The sequence below is a fragment of the Mobula birostris genome, chromosome 25, assembly GCF_030028105.1.
Source record: "Mobula birostris isolate sMobBir1 chromosome 25, sMobBir1.hap1, whole genome shotgun sequence".
Taxonomy (NCBI): domain Eukaryota; kingdom Metazoa; phylum Chordata; class Chondrichthyes; order Myliobatiformes; family Myliobatidae; genus Mobula; species Mobula birostris.
Window position 1 is genome coordinate 31,333,648 of NC_092394.1, and position 18,530 is coordinate 31,352,177.

An 18,530-nucleotide genomic window follows, 5' to 3' on the forward strand; every position below is an offset into this window, starting at 1 on the left:
TTTTAGGGCAGCAAAATGCTAGTCCTTATCACAGAATGAAAATATCCCATATTAAGGACTTCTGTTTAATTTTCAGCAAGGTACCTAAAGTGAACAGAACATCTTGTCACAAGCTGACCAAATAATTTGGGATGGGTATTCGTAGCTCACAGTCAGCTGTTTATTAAGATGATAAGTTTGAATGTGTTTGAGTTCACCCCTTCCAATTCTCCGGGTTCTCCCTTTTACGCATTCTTCTTTCTCCCACTCTAGGATTTAGGGGACAAGGTGAGATGGTTCTATAGACCACTGCTTTCCACATCTTTTTGCAGCCAATCACAGGTTGCCAAGTAACACATTACTCTAAGAGGGCAAGGGACATAATTCAGTGTCCAAGAAGTGGGTTCCTTCCCACCTCCTCATGCAGATGAATGAAAGCACCTCATCAATCAGTAATTCTATTTAATTAATCAAATATAAAACACCAGTATAATTAGGGGGATAAACAGTGTTATTTGCAGCAGTGTATGTGATTTCCCAAAGGTGTATTGCAAGCTTGGTCCCAAGGTTGAGGAAATGTCTTCGGGAGTCTGGATTGGGAGGAGAAAGATCCATTGGAGTAGTCCATATGGGAAACTTTGAGAATGGCTAGGTGATGCAGCAGGTCCTGTTCATGGAGCAGGATCCAATTTTAAAATATAATCACAAAAATGATGACACCTGGATTAGCACCTGAGCCATGTGCAAAGTGGCACCGGGTAAATAAAGTTACAGAATTAACTGCATCATTCATGGGTTGTATGGAGGAATTTAAGTCACGGTAAACCATCACCAGTTTTCAGAAAGAGGGGTCCCTTGTATGATTTCAGGCTTCCCTGGAATTGGACTGGGTCATTCGCTTCTTATTGGGTATGATGCAGAACCTGGTGAAAGGCCCTCTGTGAAATGTTAAATCTCTTTTTCTTTTTTGACCTGCTGAGTATTTTGCAGAACTTTCTGTCTTCAGCGCTTGACAGGCAGAGTTTCCATATCATGTTAAGACAATGGGAGCGAGGTGTATCACAAGTTGTTCAAGATTTTAAAAACCTGCTCTGTTTTACCAATCACCGTGCCTGCAATAAATTCAGATGAGCAAGAAGAAATCTCTGAAGGAAACTCTCAGATTAGTTACGTACCGAATCCTAGAGGCTGCCCACCTATCCGAACCATCTTCCAAAGTTCACCGGACGCACTTGTAAACAGTAGATTGTTTGGAAACCTTAAACGTCGGTGAGATTGGGAAATAAATCAGCTTTAGTTGAAATTATTGTAAGTTGATTTTCAACAGTGAATTCTAAATAAAAATATCTTCAGGTTTCTAAGTAATAGTATCTTTAATAATAGTATAGTTTTTTTATCTTGGTACAGTACATATGACAATAATAAACCAATAGCAATACCAATATTAAAAAGGCTTAGAGATTATATATAAAATCTTTGGTAATAGTTAATATTTAGTGATTGTCCTCGTTCCCTGACGTGCTGGGTGTGCTTCACTCTGCTGGAGGTGTAGGATGTGACTAGTGCCTCTCCATTTGGAAGGTGAATGTTCTTGGGGTCAGGAGAAGAGAGACAACAGCATGATTCACATTCATGAGGACGTCAGCAACAGAGAGAGTGTTTTCTGGTTGGCTGGGCTTATGTGTCTGAGTATATTGGTGTAAACTGCATAGTGGCGGGGAAATTGGAACTATGAATGGGATCTCAGGTTGGTCAAGTATTGACCATTTGATGCAGCTCCTGGGAGCTTGGAGTAGATCTTTTCTCCACCCATCCCACATTAAAAAGATACATTTTGGGCTCCATAAAATAGTCCTCACTTTACACCTCAGAGAAACTCACGCTAGCCAACACCCTGCAGTCAGCTGAGTCTTAAACCTCCACTTAAATGAGGCAATCAATACCAGGAGGGATCAAGTGCTCAGGTAAATGGGCTGAGCAGACAGCGACTGATGCATCTCCCAGCTGCCGATAATTCGTCCCTCCCTAATTCTTGGAACAGCTCTCAGTGGTAGGCCAACTTTAGGGGAAGTTATCTTCTCCTGCAATTACACTGGAGGGGAATGCTTCTCGGGAACCTCCAGGGCAATATTTAATACCTAAGACCATTCCCTAATGAGAAAAGACGGTATCATTTTTAATTCCTTACAGAAATGGCTTGCCAAAACTGCCCTGGTTGCAGACTGATCATATGCGGCACAGGAGTTCTCTTACCTTTGTTGTGTCTGTACGTCCATCACTAGCGAGATATAGCGCTCAATGAGTGAGAAGGAGAAGAACCGAATGTGACCACTTTCCTCACTGCCTATCGCAGAATCCTTCACACTATGACCGCAAGGAACACAGATTGAGATTAGATAGTGTAATGGATCTGGTCTTGTTACTGTGTTCTAGTACACTTACATTCATCCATAAATGCTTTCACTGAATGACAATTTACATGAAGGTAGCAGAGAATATTTCATTTGTAGTGAATATTTTTCCAGAAAATAGGTTCAACAGTTATGAATCAAAATCGATTTTAAGTTCCAAGTTCAAAGTATATTTATTATCAAAGAATGTACACATTATGCAACCTTGAGATTCATCTTACAGGCAGCCGCAAAACAAAGAAACCCAAATGGACCCATAAATACCATTGAACACCCATTGCGCAGAGAGAGAGAGAGAGAGAAAAAAGCAAATCATGCAGAACAAGAACTGCAAGCAAATAGCATTCTGAGCTAAAGTCCGCAAAGACAGTCCCAAAGTTTCGTGTAGTTCAGCGCAGAGCCACGTTGCAGGGCAGTGATCTGAACCGGCCTGTCCGCTGCCTCGGGCCCCGACACCGTGACCTTTTCAATCTCAGTATTTCACGGTCAAAAAGGAATCGTGATTTGGTTGTCCTTTAAACTAGTTCCATTTGCTCATTTTTTTTAAAAAAAGTAGATTATGTGATGAAGATAAGTTGTTGTGATCTTTTTAACTTACCCATTAGAATAAAACATGACATCCATGAGAAGCGTGGCTACAGTTGGTAATGTATCGGGGTCCAAGCTGGTGACACAGAACTTGTTACTGGGACTGGACAGTGGATGAATAACTGGCCTCTGAACTGTGTGACAGATTACAAAAACAGTGTGTCTGAAAGCCCTTCAGTAATGGTGATTACTGCCTGCTCAGCATGGTCCTACTGGTACACGGAAACATATTACAGCCACTCTTAACGACATTTCATTTCGCGATCCCCATATTTAACAAGCAACACTCAAAGAATATCACAGTCACTTTCACATTTAGCGACTGCTGGACCGGTTCAGAAGAGGTTCTCTCTCCCTAACCACACTGTACGTCCAATATCACTGTGCAGAAATTTAACCAGCAGCCAGTCAGTGGTGGCAAGATTTGGGGAGTGGCAGTGAGAAAGATGTCTTAATTGACAAGTCTTCCTTCCAGGAAGATTTTATTAATGAGATAGAATTTGCAGAACCTGAAATGAATTATGGCTGAGATCATCACACACTGTGCTGATGGATGCAAACATAATCACAGGACTGTTAAGGCACAGCAGGAGAACATTCAGCCCAATGAATTCTTGCTAGCTTGTTGAGGAGCTAGCCTGTAACTTCCATTGCCGTGTGCTTTTGCTATTACCTTGCAAATTATTCTCTGCAATCACTTCTGTCTAGTTTCCTTAAGAAAGCCCTGACTGAACGTTTCTACTACACTTACCATTAATCACCTCCAAATCATCGCTGTTGCATAAGGAATTTTCTCCCTGCATTCACCCCACCTTTTTAACCCATCATTTTGAATCTGAATACTACTGATTATTCTGCGAATGGAAAAAAAGCTCCATTCAGTCATCCTATTAAACATGTCTTGATTTTGCAGCCCTCTATTAAATCTATTTTCCAAGTTGTTTGCAACAAGTGAAACAAACCCAGCTTCTCCAGTCTAACCTTGCCCCACAATCCCTCATCTCTGCAGCCATTCTAACAAATCATTTCTGGACTCCCTCCAGAGACCTCACATCCCTCCTGAGATGAGGTGACTATTTGTGATCTTACCAGTAACTTATTCAGATTCAACATTAATGTCCTTGCTTTTGTCTCCATTGCTTATGAAGCCCCAGTGCATTGGCATTACCGCGCACATTATCAATGTGTCTCACCACATTCAAATGCATATGTACATTAGGGAGGATTCTTCATTCTTTCACACATTTGGGACAAGCCTGTTGTAAAGCATGACGTTTTCCTGGTGAGCGCACCACAGTGGTACACAGCGTCATGAGTGGCAGCACACGTCAGCTGAACCCATCACACCGCCAGGTTGTGTTGATTGTTACTGCAAACGACGCGTTTCACTAACACAAGAGATCTTGCAGAGTAAAACACACAAGACGCTGGAGGAACTCAGCAGGTAGGCAGCATCTACAGAGAGGAAGAAAGAGTCAACACTTTGGGCAGACTCCCTTCTTCAGGACTGCTGAGGAAGGTGGAAGAAGCCAAACAAGAAGGTGGAAGAAGGGGAAGGAGTACAAGCTGGAAGGTGATAGGTGAAGCTCAACGAAGACGATGATAGGTGGGTGGGGGGAGGGGATGAAGTGAGAAGCTGGGAGGTGATAGGTGGAAAAGTTAAAGGGCTGAAGAGACTGGAATCTGATAGGAGAGTAGACCACAGGAGAAAGGGAAGGAGGAGGGGCACCAGAAGGAGGTGATAGGCAGGAGAGGAGAAGAGAAGGGGCAACAGGGAAATCAGAATAGGGAATTGAAAAGTAGAAAGAGAAATTACCAGCAGTTCATGCCGTCAGGTTGAAGGCTACCTAGATGAGATATGATCACTGGGAAAGCCTCTTTGGTGCCTCCTCTAGATTGGTGAGACCCGACAAAGATTGGGGGACTGCTTTGTCGAGCAAATTCCCTCCCTCTGATCGGGGAGGATTTTCTGGTGGTCAACCATTTTAATTCCACGCCCCATTCCCATTCCAACACGTCGGTCCATGCCTTTCTCTACTGTCACAATGAGGCCACAACTCGTATTTTGTGTCAGCTTCTCACTTCATTTTCCCTTCCCCCCACCCACCTACCTCACCCATCACCTGACTTCACCTATCACCTGTCACTTGTACTTCTTCCCCTCCACCACCTTCTTATTATCCTGGCTTCTTCCAATCCTGGTGAAGGGTCTCAGCTCAAAACATTGACTCCATGGATGCTGCCCGACCTACTGACCAGCATTTTGTGTGTTAGGACACATTTCACTGTATGTTTTAATATGATAAATAAATGAATGTGAATCTGAGTGTGATCAACCCAGTGTCTTATAGAGCTCCATCTGATCCACCACACATTTTGCCTACAGAGACACTTCCTGCACCTCTGTGGCAGCTTCAAACTGTACGTCTAAATTCCACTGTTCTCCTCTGCAGCAGAATGCCTCCCAACCCAGGATATCAGTCCTCTGTTGCTGGACCCAGTGACAAATCTGGTGATGGAATGAGAGGTCGAGCCCACCAGTGGCAGGTTGACCACAAAGAAAACTTCACTCACAAAACTGCAATCTCACAACTACAGATCAGTGTTGAACTAATAAAACATCTCCACTCCTGATTTGCATCTTTTCTTTCCACTGAGGACATTTTTTCTCCCTGTTTCATCACTGACACAGTAATTGTTTCCTTCACAGTCCTTGGTCAGGATAATTGTGGCAAGTATGTGCAAGTCCCAATAGTGCAGTGTGTGTTAACTCACCTAGTTTTGGCTTCACAAATCCATTGGTGATTCCTAAGTGGTCAGCAGCAACTGTCTCCCCATTTACGACCCTGAGGATGGTAAATTCTGCTGAGAGAGTGTGCATAACTAGGGGCAGATCTCTTTCCCGTACCTAAGAGTGAAAGAAATAGAAAATATCAAACCTCTTCTGATGTCTTGAATGGGAATAGGGTCAAGCATGGCCACAGATCTAGGAATTCTCAGTGACACTGGAGATATTGAAAGGCCACAATGTTAGAACGTATTCTGGAGTTATGGTACATAGCAAATACTAATTTCAACAGCAGCCAGTCTTCAGACCTGAACAAGGATTGTATTTTGAATTTAAAATGTAGCTGTGAACAATGGTCTTTCTGGAGCTGCAGATTGGGGTTGATTGCAAACCAGGAAACTCATTCACCCGAGATATCTGCATATGCATGATGCAGCTAAAGAGAGACAATGCTGATTAACATTCAACCTACGGTGTCCGGAGTGTGGGTGTGAAGACTTAGATGTTTGAAAACGATGTGCGACTTAAATGAAGCACTGTCAACCCAAAGTATTGAAGTAAACGATGTCATTGTAACCATTAAAACTGTACCAAGTTACCACTGATCTTCCAATTCATTTGTCTTGTTGGGCTTGTGCTACTTTGATAATGTGTAAGAGCTGCAAAACGACACGTATTATGACACTCTAAATGTTTCAACAAATAAAAAACACATACCAATCCTCACTGAGGGATCAGAAGTGGAGAGAGTGAGCAGTTTTAAGTTCCTGAGTGTCAAGATCTCTGAGGACCTAACCTGGTCCCAACATATCAATGCAGCTTAAAAGAAGGCAAGACAGTGATTATACTTCATTAGGAGTCTGAAGAGATTTCGTATGTCAACAAAAACACTCAAAAACTTCTACAGATGTACCGTGGAGAGCATTCCGACAGGCTGCATCACTGTCTGGTATGCTGCACAGGACTGGAAAAAACTGCAGAGGGTTGTAAATTTAGTTGGTTCTATCTTGGGAACTAGCCTACAAAGTACCCAGGACATCTTCAAGCAGTGGTATTTCAAAAAGGTAGTGTCCATTATTAAGGATGTCCAGCACCCAGGGCATGCCCTTTTCTCACTATTACCATCAGGTAGGAGGTACAGAAGCCTGAAGGCACACACTCAGTGATTCAGGAACAGCTTCTTCCCCTCTGCCATCCGATTCCTAAATGGACATTGAATCCTTGAACACCATCTCACTTTTTTAATATATATTATTTCTGTTTTTGCATGATTTTTTCATCTATTCAACATATGTATAATGTAATCGATTTATTTATTGATTAATTGATTCTTTTCTTCTCCTTCTATATTATGTATTGCATTGAACTGCTGCTAAGTTAACACATTTCACAACATATCCCGGAGATAATAAACTTGATTCTGATTCTGATTCTAAAGTCAAGTAAAGGTGGATACTTTTAGTGAATCAGAATTAGCTTTAATCCCACTGGCATATGTTGTAAAATTTGTTGTTTTGTGGCAGCAGTACACACACACACAAATAAATTAAATAAGTATTGGAAAAAGAGAAGCACAAATACTGAGGTAGTGCTCATTGTCCATTCAGATATCTGACAGTGGTGAAAAAGGAGCTGTTCCTGAAACTTCGAGTGTGTGTCTTCAGGCTCCTGTACCTCCTCCTTGATGGCAGCAATGAGAAGACAACATGTCCTGGGTGATGAGGTTCCTTGATAATGGATGCCACCTTTTGAAGGTCTCCTGGATGCTGGGGAGTCAAGTGCCCATGATGGAGCTGGCTGAGTTTACAACTTTCTGCAGCTTCTTCCGATCATGTGCAGTGGCCCCTACATACCAGGTGGTGATGCAACCAGTTAGAATGCTCTCCACGGTATATCTGTAGAAATCTGGGAGTGTTTATGGCGACATACTAACTTTCCTCAAACTCCTAATGAAATATATACGCTGCCATGCCTTCTTTGTAATTGCTGCAATACGTTGGGCCCAGGATAGATCTTCAGAGATGTTGACACCAAGTAACTTGAAACTGCTCACTCTTTCCACTTCTGATCCCTCGATGAGGACTGGTGTGCATTCCCTCGACTTCCCCTCCCTGAAGTCCACAATCAATTCCTTGGTCTTACTGAAGTTGAGTGCAAGGTTGTTGCAGTGACAACACTCAACCAGCTGATCTATCTCACTCCTGTACGCTTTCTCCACACCACCTGAAATTCTACCAACAATAGCTGTGTTGTTGGCAAATTTATAGATGGCATTTGAGCTGTGCCTAGCCACACAGTCCTGGGTGCAGAGAGAGTAGAGCAGTGGGCTAACCATGAATCACTGAGGTGTGCCAGTGTTGACTGTCAGCGAGGAGAAGATATTATTTCAGATCTGCACAGACTGTGATCTCCCGATGAGGAAGTCAAGGATCCATTTGCAGAGACAGGTACATAAGCCCAGGTTTGGGAGCTTGTTGATTTGAACTGAGGGTATGATTGTGTTGAACATTGAGGTGTAGCCAATAAAGAGCAGCCTGATGTAGGTATTACTATTGTCCAGGTGATCCAAGGCTGTGTGGAGAGCCAATGAGATTGTATACGCTGCAGATCTGTCGTGGAGATAGGCCAATTGCAGTGGGTCCAGATCCTTGCTTAGAAAGGGGTTGATTCTAGCTATGATCAACCTCTCAAAGCCCTTCATCACAGTAGATGTGAGTGCCACTGGGTGATAGTTGTTGAGACAGCTCACCCTGCTCTTCTTGATGGTCACCCTTTTGAAACAGGTGGGAAGCTCCGAATGCAGCAGTGGGAGATTGAAGATGCCCTTGAACACACCCGCCAGTTGGCTGGCACAGGTTTTCAGTGCCCTACCGGGTACATCATTAGGGCCTGACTCTGTGCGAGGGTTCAAACTCTTGAAAGAAGTTCTGCCGTCGGCCTCTGACAGAGATCACAGGATCACCGGACACTGCAGGGATTCACCCAGGTGCTGTTCTATTCTCCTTTTCAAAGTGTGCGTAAAAGGCACTCAACTCATCTGGGAGCAAGCATCAAGGCCATTCATGATGTTACGGTTTGTAGGAATTCATGGCCTGCACGCCCTACCAGAGCAGGCATGCATCCAATTCCATCTCTAACCTCAATCTGAGTTGTTGCTTTTTGCCCTTAAAATATCCTTCCGCAGGTTGTGCCTCTAGAGTTCTGGATCACTGGTCTTGAATGCCACAGATCTAGCCCTCAGCAGACTACAAATCTCCTGATTCAGCCATGGCTTTTGGTTTGGATATGTACAGTATGGTCTCGAAAGGCACACGCTCATCCACACAGGTCTCGATGAAGTTGGTGACGACCGTGGCGCATGACGCAGGTCCGTGTAGGAACTTGACACTGTAATGTCTCTATGGATTGTGGTCCTGAAAATACAGATCAAGATGCAGCCTCCTTCCACAGATCTGTAATCGTTACTTAAATAACCTACATCTGTACAGCCCACTCCCTGGTCCCTCAAAATAACCCATCCCATGCTGGAGAGTTCTGTGCACCTGGGTACACAATTATATGCATGCTCCTAATATGACACTTACAAACACATAAAAGAATTTTGTTAGTTCAATTTTGTTACATCACCACAAAGTCTTCCCCCAACCTATCTGGTCGAGCATAGATTTTAACAAGAGGCTATGTTTAAAACAGCAATCATTTAAGCGGCCATGGAAAGGATATTTTCTCCAGTGGACAATGCTTCCAAGGAAAGGGCAGCCCATTAGAACGGAGATGAGGAGGAATTTCTTTAACCAAATGGTGGTAAATCTGTGGAACTCACTGCCACAGATGGCTGTGGAGGCCAAGTCACTGGGTGTATTGAAGCTAAGTTCTTGATTAGGAAGGGCGTCAAAGAATTTGAGAGAAGGAAGGAGAGTGGGATTAAGAGGGATAATAAATCAGCCATGATGGAATGGTAGACCATATGCGGTGGATCGAATTACCTAATTCTGTTCCTGTGTTTTATGGTCTCATGAGTTTATAATTCGCTATCAATAATTTCGGAAACTGTCTGACGAAATGATATATGACTTGATTCCTTTCCTTCCACTCCCCAAGGTCCAAATTCCTGAGCTCCTTTTAGACATAATTTAGGGTAAGATCTAAAAAAAAATGAAACTTAAAGTGTAGAAATTCTACTAGTCCAGCACTAAGAAAGTCTCAAGCATCTTAGAACTTTTTGCTCTCTGTTCAGGCATGGCATGAGGTGGCTTGATAGAGGTGTACAAGATGATGAAGGGCATAGATCGAGAGGAAAGCCAGAGCCTTTTTTCCCAGGGCGGAAATGGGAAATACGAGGGGGCATAATTTTAAGATGACGGAAGGAAAGTATGGCGGGGGGTGGGGAATGTTAGAAGTAAGTTATTTACACAGACAGTGGCGGGTGCATCAAACGCACTGCCAGGGATGGTGGTAGATGCAACATACATTAGGGACATTTACGATACTCCTAGGTGGACACATGGACGATAGAAAAATTGAGGGCATATGGGAGGGAAGCGTTAGATTGACCTTATAGTAGGTTAGAAATCAGCCAACAATGTGGGCCGAAGGGCCGGTAGTGTGCTGTAACTTTCTATGTTGAAACTGACGCAGTGCACATCCAAGGAAAAGGTGCAGAAGGATCTTACCAGGATGAAGTCTGTTTGATAGGTGGAGAGCATGAACACGGAGATATTGTGGTCAGCAAGTGGTGCAATAACTGACTTGGCGATCTTGGTGACTCCAATGGGCTGAGAGCTGGAGAAACTTCCACCACCAGACACGACATTCAACGCCAGCCACATCTCATCAGCCACACTCAGAAGGTCCGACCTTGGCAGTTCTAGAAAGACAAATAAATACAACACAGGCTATTACTTTCAAACAAAGCGCAACGTGTCCCACAATTTGTGAAACAATCAGACAACAGTATTTCCAAATGTTAAAAACGTGCCAAAAAAACCAAGAATTTCTTAAAATAAGGATTAGCTTTATTTTTCACACTTACATCAAAACAGGCAGTGAAATCGGTCATTTTATGTCAAATCAAATCAGCGAAGATTATGCTTGGCAGCCCACAAATGTCACCACACTTTTGGTGCCAACACAGCATGCTCACAACTCCCTAACCCTAACTGTACTGTACGTCTGAGGAAACTGGAGCACCCGGAGGAAACCCACGCGGTCACGAGCAGAACGTACAATCTCCTTACAGACAGTGGTGGGAATTGAACCCCATAAAGCCTTGCCACTGTGCCACCCTTTAAATTACAGTGCCACAGGCAACGCAGTGAAGAAACAAGAAGGGCTGGTTGATTATGGCAGTCATATTGGTGTCGTCTATCAGGGAACCATGGATGGGTCTTCCAGATTGTGAGGATCATACAGGTTGACCAAAATGACCTTGCCCACATAGTAACAGAATTGCTGGCTTTATCTGATCTCCCCCAAGCTGCAGAGGGGCTTCAAAGCTGAAATTCTTAAAAAAAATCCCAGGCACTGTAAAGCGATTGAGCCCCCTTGCTGCCCCGAGAATGTTTTTGGGGACAAGGTTGTCTAAACTCTTATTTGGATCTTACAGCCATTCCCTCCTGTTGCAATTGACTTTGTCCCACATTGTTCCAGCTGCAGAGTTCCCTGTTGAGTCTGTGGCGGCCTCAAGTTCTCGCCTCGCCCAACTCCGAGCGGCGCGTAACGCCAAAGCAGGTGGCGCAGTGCAAGCTCGCAAATCAGAAGGTTGCTCTCGGCTTCGTTGGTCCAAGAGAGGAACGTGGATGGTTTTACTGTCTTTACCCCATAAAAATGGAGAACATTGTTTCTGACTGTAATTACAATGTTCTGCACCTCTCCACCACCTCTGAGCAATCCGCAGCTTGAAGCAATGTTGGACAACCTGTCAAGATCAGCCCCAAAGGTGCTTGTTTTGATTTATATTTCTGTGCAGGAAGTTTAAACAGCAACCTGCCTTGGAGTTTCTGGAATGTATCCAACGCGTAGATTAACATGACAGTGCAGATTAATTAATTACAGTTATAGTGAAATTCAGAAACCTACATAATGTGTTTGCTTGCTGCTGATTATTACAGGATAGATTGTAAAACTGTCAACTCCAGAATCAAATGTACATTTTTTCAGACCTAAGCCACTGTGCTGCTTGTCTATAATCCATCAGGCTTCCAACTTCCAGGAGCATCATGAGGATGTGTCATTTAATGACCCTTCAACAAAGCATTAGTGGTTTTTCAGGCGCAGACTGATCCTTTAATGTGTTTATTGCATGTGCAGTCATTATGAAGCTCTTGATGGGAGTGGAATCAAGGCCTCTCAGGATAGATTTTATTTTCATCTGCCACCTACACACATTATTGTCTGGTATGGTGCTACTGGAGATGCTCAAGTTGAAAACATGCTTGCAGCTGCCAGAGATGTGACCATTTGTCTACATAATGGGAGTATTGCTGATCACAGGTTAATGTAAGTTGAGAGTCCTGTTCTTAAATAGTTAAAAAAGAGAACTATTAGATATCATTAAAACTTATTTAATATTGAAAGGCCCAGATAGAGTGGAAGTGAAGAGGATGTTTCCCATAATGGGGGAGCCTAGGAGCAAAGGGCACAGCCTCAGAATAGAGGATCGTCTACTTAGAACAGAGATGAGGAGGAATTTCTTTAGCCAGAGGGTGGTGAATCTATGGAATTCACTGCCACAGGCGGCTGTGGAGGCCGGGTCATTGGGAGTATTTAAGGGCGACGTTGATAGGTTCTTGATAAGTGAGGGTGTGAAAAGTTCCAGGGAGAAGGCAGGAGAATGGGATTGAAAGGGAAATGTGTCAGCCATGATGGAATGGTGGAGTAGATTCGACGTGCTGAACGGCTTAATTCTGCTCCTTTATCTTATGGTCTAACCGCTCAATGAGAAATTTACCTTTGACATGTATGAAACCCCACTTAAAAACCAAGTTTTTCTACAGCTGATTCCTACTCCATGTGTATGTAGAGGTTCACTGTCATACGTACATGTATTGCACAGATGCAATGAAAACTCGACTAAGAGCACCATCACAGGCACAAAGCAGCCGGGTCATTTTTGGCAAGGACGTAGAAGGCTTAAATAAGACAAATGTTAGTGGGTGTGAACTTCTGCGTCACGTTAATTAAGACATACCTGCAAAGAGGTAACACACACAAGATGCCGGAGGGACTCAGCAGGCCAGTCAGATCTATGGGAAAAAAGTACAGTCGATGTCTTGGGGCAAAAAATCTCGGCCTGAATTATCAGCTGTACTTTTTACCATAGATGTTGCCTGGCCTGCTGAGTTCCTCCGACATCTTGTATGTGTTGCTTGGATTTCCGGCACCTGCAGCTTCTCTCTTGTTTGTCACTCTTATAGAGGATTGAATTGAAGCTCTCTTAAGAACAATCAGACTCTTTTTGCTTCAGGAAGGCTTTGTGGTCCTAAAGGGCAATGATGTTGGGCAAGTAGCTGAAATTTTGTGCTAATTTTATATTTTCTCTAAAAGCAGTGTATAGTTTGTTCACTTTTCTCTATCTGAAAATTTTAAATATATCTGTTTATAATGTAAGAAATTTAAATAATGCAGAAAATGTTTAGTGTATAATCCATGGGATTCAGCATTAAATAAACGTTCATTTTTTTATCCTTTGTACCTGTCACAGGCAGCGACTTAGTCAAAGCAGGCATGAACAGGTCCATCTGCGGCCTGGAATTAATCATGGTTTACACTCTCTGTGCAAACATTGTAGTAATGTTCAAAAAAAACTAACACAGTGCCAATAGTGAACTGAGTGGTCACCAGTTCCACACGGTCAATAATGTGTGCATCAACAACTGGTCCGAGTCAGTGCATGTCGATTAGCTTAAAGGTGCTAACTGCACCATCAGCAAAAAAGACAAGCAAAGTCAAATATGTCACACTTCATGGACAGATGTTCAGCAGAAATGGGTTTTGAAAAACTCCACAGCAACATTTATTTATTTATTTTCCCCCCTGTCATTAAGATGAAAGCAAATACTTGGGGATGACGAAGGTTTGAAGATTTACAACTTTATCCATGGAGTAGTTCCGGGACTGTTCAGTCTCCTGGATTCCCTACTGTTTTCTGACTAATCACCTTTTCCCACATTAACTCACTTTGTCAGCAGGTAGACATCACGGCCAAGAAAGCACACCAGCTCCTCTACATCCTCGGTAGGCAAAGAAATTTGGCGTGTCTCCTTTGGCCCTCACCACGTTTTAATATTGCACGATACAAAGCATCCTATCCAGATGCATCACAGTTTGGTATGGCAGTCACTCAGCTGAGACTGCAAGAAACTGCAGAGAGTTGAGGACACAGGTCAGCACATCACAAAGAAACAACCCTTCCTCCAAGGACTTTGCCTACACTTCTTGATGCCTTGGTCAAGTGTCCAGCATAATTCTACCAACCCCAGACATTGTCTGTTCTCCTCCTTCCCACTGGGTAGACGATACAGACACCAGAAAGTACATACCACCAGGCTCAAGAACAGCTTCTCTAATTTGCAGTTATAAAACAATTAAATGATAAGATGAACTCGACCTCACGATCTATCTCATCATGGTCTTGCTGCTTACTGTCTGCCTGCAATGCACTTTCTCTGCAGCTCCAACACTTTACTTGCAACACACACAAAAAATGCTGGTGAACGCAGCAGGCCAGGTAGCATCTATAGGAAGAGGTACAGTTGACGTTTCAGGCCGAGACCCTTCATCAGGACACTCTTTATTCTGCATTCTTGTTATTGCATTTCCCTTGCACTCCCTCAATGTATTGATTTGAAAAAAATATGTAATGATGGCATGCAAAACAAAATTTTTCACTGTGCCTTAGTACATAGAAACATAGAAAACCTACAGCACAATACAGGCCCTTCGGCCCACAAAGCTGTGCCGAACATGTCCCTACCTTAGAAATTACCTAGGGTTATCCATATCTCTCTATTTTTCTAAGCTCCATGTACCTATCCAGGAGTCTCTTAAAAGACCCTACCGTTTCTGCCTCCACCACAGTCACTGGTAGCCCAATCCACACACTCACCACTCTCTGCATAAAAAACTTACCCCCGACATCTCCTCTATATCTACTTCCAAGCACCTGAAAGCTATGCCTGCTCATGCTAGCTATTTCAGCCCTGGGAAAAAACCTTTGACTATCCACACGATCAATGCCTCTCATTGTCTTGTACACCTCTATCAAGTCACCTCTCATCCTCCGCCACTCCAAGGAGAAAAGGCCGAGTTCACTCAACCTATTCTCATATGGCATTCTCCCCAATCCAGGCAACATCCTTGTAAATCTCCTCTGCACCCTTTCTGTAGTTTCCACATCCTTCCTGTAGTGAGGTGACCAGAACTGAACACAGTACTCCAAGCTAATTTACCAATAAACATACTTGTGGGTTAATGGTGTCTTGATATTTTTTTTCATAAGCAATCACTTAAGGATAATCAGTTTTCACTCCAGGTCTGTGATTTCTGAGGTGGTTAGTGAGGCCACAAACTCCTCCATGGGATGGGGACGAGGTGCTTGAAGTGGCAAGTGGTTGTTTGTGAGGTGGTGTGCTCCTTCCCTGACTCACACAAGGCTTCTGTGCACTGGCCATGCATGGATCTGCAGTTCTCATTCTCACACTCGAAGGCTCCTTTTCCACTTTGAACCGGCTTGGGCCAGGGATTCTGGACAGTCAGTGGGGGCGCTTTGAGCACGCTCTTGTCTGCCAGCCTGTTAACTCCTTCCTGCGACAGAGCAGAGTGCTTGCATTGCGAGCCTGAGGTTGGGCCTGCAAACCATGTGGCCCACTGAATGGAGATGACTGAGTGTAAACAGAGCCTCACTGCTGGTGATGTTGGCCTGGGGGTGGGGGTGGGGTGGGGGGGGGGGGAACACTGATGTTGGTTCAATCCTTCCTGTGAAACTGGAAAATTTTATGAAGACAGAATTTGTGGCTTCTTTCTATGCTGTGAAAATGAATAGAAGAGCAGAGATTATTGTTGCCTGGTGAACCATGAGTTTGTGTATGGAGCTTAGGAAAAATAGTGGGCTATGGGTAACCCTGGGTAAGTTCTAAGGTAAGGGCATGTTCAACACAGCTTTGTGGGCCGAAGGGCCTGTATTATTCTGTAGGTTTTCTATGTTCTATGTTTTATGTCTGAGGTTTTGGCCTTCACACACCCTTTTCCCCAATGAACATGCTATCACACTGAAACCAAGGGCGATTTTCATCACTAATGTCTGCCTTTGCCAGGAGATGTCTCCAGTTATATTGGAAGTAGCTCATAATGTCTTGGTCCTAAATGTCAAGGGACCATGTGGTGCCAGGGACCTGTGTGAGTATACCAGCCTGCAAAGTGTTTAGTTATTTAGCGAAACACAGCAGAGTAGGCCCTTCTGGGCCTTTCAGCTGTGCCGACAATCCCTATTTAACCCCAATCTAATCACGGAACAATTTACAATAACCATTTAGCCTCCCCGGTACATCTTTGGACTGTGGGAGCAAATGGCAGCACCTGGGGGAAATCCCACACATTCCATGGGGAGGAGGTGCAGAGTCTCTTACAGAGGACGCCGGAATTGAGTTCTGAATTCCAACAGCGGCACGCTAACCGCAGTGTTACCACGGTGATCCACGGTAAGAAACTGGGGCAATTTTAGCAACTGGCTAAGCCCTGCCCTCTGCTCGACTGAACTTCAAACCTGTCAAGGACACTAAGTAATTGTTCGTGTCCCTACAGTCAGAAGTATTCCAAAATCATTAAGTCAATGAAAATTGAAATGATTCATTTTTACAATAATTAATATATCTACAAACCCCTTTAAGCAATTAAAAGAAGGTAACGCAATGAGCTGAGGCAAAACCTTCTAACAGAACCTCACCAGTTAATTTGTTCTATACCCCACAATATTTAATTTATGCTCTTTATTTATGTGGAAATCACTTGTAGACTTAAATCTTACTTTCCTAAGTAATCATGTGTTATGTGTAGTACTGTGCTTTACACCCTGGTCTGGAGAAATGTGGTCTTGTTTGACAGTATACATGTATAAACTTAAATGACAATAAACATGACTCGTTTTATTCAATTTCTCTTTCAATAAATAACATCCTTATAGTTTCCCTAATTACTTACTGTACCACAGATTTGTCTTCTGAAAGTCAGATCCTTCTGCACCTTGTAACTCCCCAATCTCTCACACTTTAGATAACATACTTAATTTTAAATATTCCTGGAATTGGAGTTGGTTTATTACCCTTACATGTACCGAGTAACTGTGAATAGCTTACCTTACATACGGTTCAAACAGATCAAATCATTACACCGTGCATTGAGATAGTACAAGCTAAAACAATAACAAAATCCAGACTAAAGTGTAACAGCTATAGAGAGAGTGCAGTGGTGATAGAAAACACAGTACAAGAGCATAACAATGTTCTGAAGTTAATCGTCCATCTTACTGTACTAGTGAACCATTCTATCATCTTGTAACAGCAGGATAGGTGTTACTCAGCCTGGTGGTATGTGCTTTCAAGCCTTTGTATCTTCAGCACGATGGGAGAGGGGAGAAGAGAGAATGCCTGGGATGGGTGGGGTGTTTGATATGTTGGCTGCTTTACCGAGGCTGTGAAAAGTACGGACAGAGTCGATCGAGGGGAGGCTGGTTTTTGTGATGTGCTGAGCTGTGTCCACAACTCTGCAGTTGCTTGTGGCCACGGCTGGAGTTGTGATGCTTCCAGATAGGATGCTTTCTGCGGTGCATCAAAAACAAATTGGGAAGGGTTGATGGGAGCATGCCAAAACTCTTTAGCCTGCTCAGGAAGTAGGATGCATTTGGGCATCCTTGGCCGCGGCATCTCTATGTTTGAACCACAGCAAACTTCCTAGAAACTTGAAGCTCTGAACCTCAGCATTGTTGATGTAGACAGGAGCATGTGTACCACCCCCTTTCTGAAGTCAATGACCAGTTCTTTTGTTTTGATGACATTGAGGGAAAGGTTGTTGTCATGACAACACGTCTCTATCTCCTTCCTGAACTCCAACTCATTCTTATTTGAGATAGGACCCACTACGGTGATAACAATGGCAAACTTGATACCACCATGGAGTTAGAGCAGAATCAGGCCAGGCAGTGTACAAGGAGTAGAGTAGAGAGCTGAGGACCCAACCTTCTGGAGCACCAATGTTGAGAAAATGAGCCTTGAGATTTCTGCCAAAATAGTCAATCTCTTTTTTCCCACATTATTCTCCATTTGCCAGACCTTTGCACAATCATTTAATCTTTCCTCAACTCTTTGGAGCCTCCTTAAGTTCCCTTCACACTCACTTTTCATTCTATCTTTGTGCCGCCAACAGGTTTAGCAAGCATACTGTCAGTGCCATCGTCCAAGTCACTGGTACGTACAGGAGGCCTGAACACCAGTCCCTGTGGAGCTCATTACAGTTTGCCAACCAGAGGGAGATTCCTTTACGCTTATTCACTACTTTCTGTTTGCCAGCCAGTCCTGAACGCTCACCAATGCCTCACCTCCTACATTCATTTTTAATCACAACAGCCTTTCATATAGCATCTTACCAAGCGCCTTTTGGAAATTGAAGTACAGTATACTCACTGGTTCTCTTTTATCCAAAGGACGTTACTCCTTCAAAGAACCTCAGGGTGGTACCGAGACACAGCTGGTAGAGCTGCTGTCTCGTGGCTC

At 43.5% G+C, this 18,530-nt stretch overlaps 1 protein-coding gene across 2 annotated transcripts in view; it reads right to left on the bottom strand.

The window, feature by feature from the left end:
- The window catches only part of LOC140187922 (cytosolic arginine sensor for mTORC1 subunit 2), a 177,583-nt gene that overhangs the window by 10,880 nt on the left and 148,173 nt on the right, over window positions 1-18,530 (bottom strand). For both annotated transcript variants that reach the window (XR_011883177.1, XM_072243798.1), the window contains exons 3-7: window positions 10,440-10,633; window positions 5,754-5,886; window positions 2,989-3,112; window positions 2,233-2,343; window positions 1,155-1,237 (exon numbers count right to left, since the gene is read on the bottom strand). Coding sequence is in view for 1 of the 2 variants with exons in the window: in XM_072243798.1 (XP_072099899.1) it covers window positions 1,155-1,237; window positions 2,233-2,343; window positions 2,989-3,112; window positions 5,754-5,886; window positions 10,440-10,633 (645 nt within the window). In the remaining variant the exon portion in view is untranslated. The remainder of the gene's footprint in view (window positions 1-1,154; window positions 1,238-2,232; window positions 2,344-2,988; window positions 3,113-5,753; window positions 5,887-10,439; window positions 10,634-18,530) is intronic.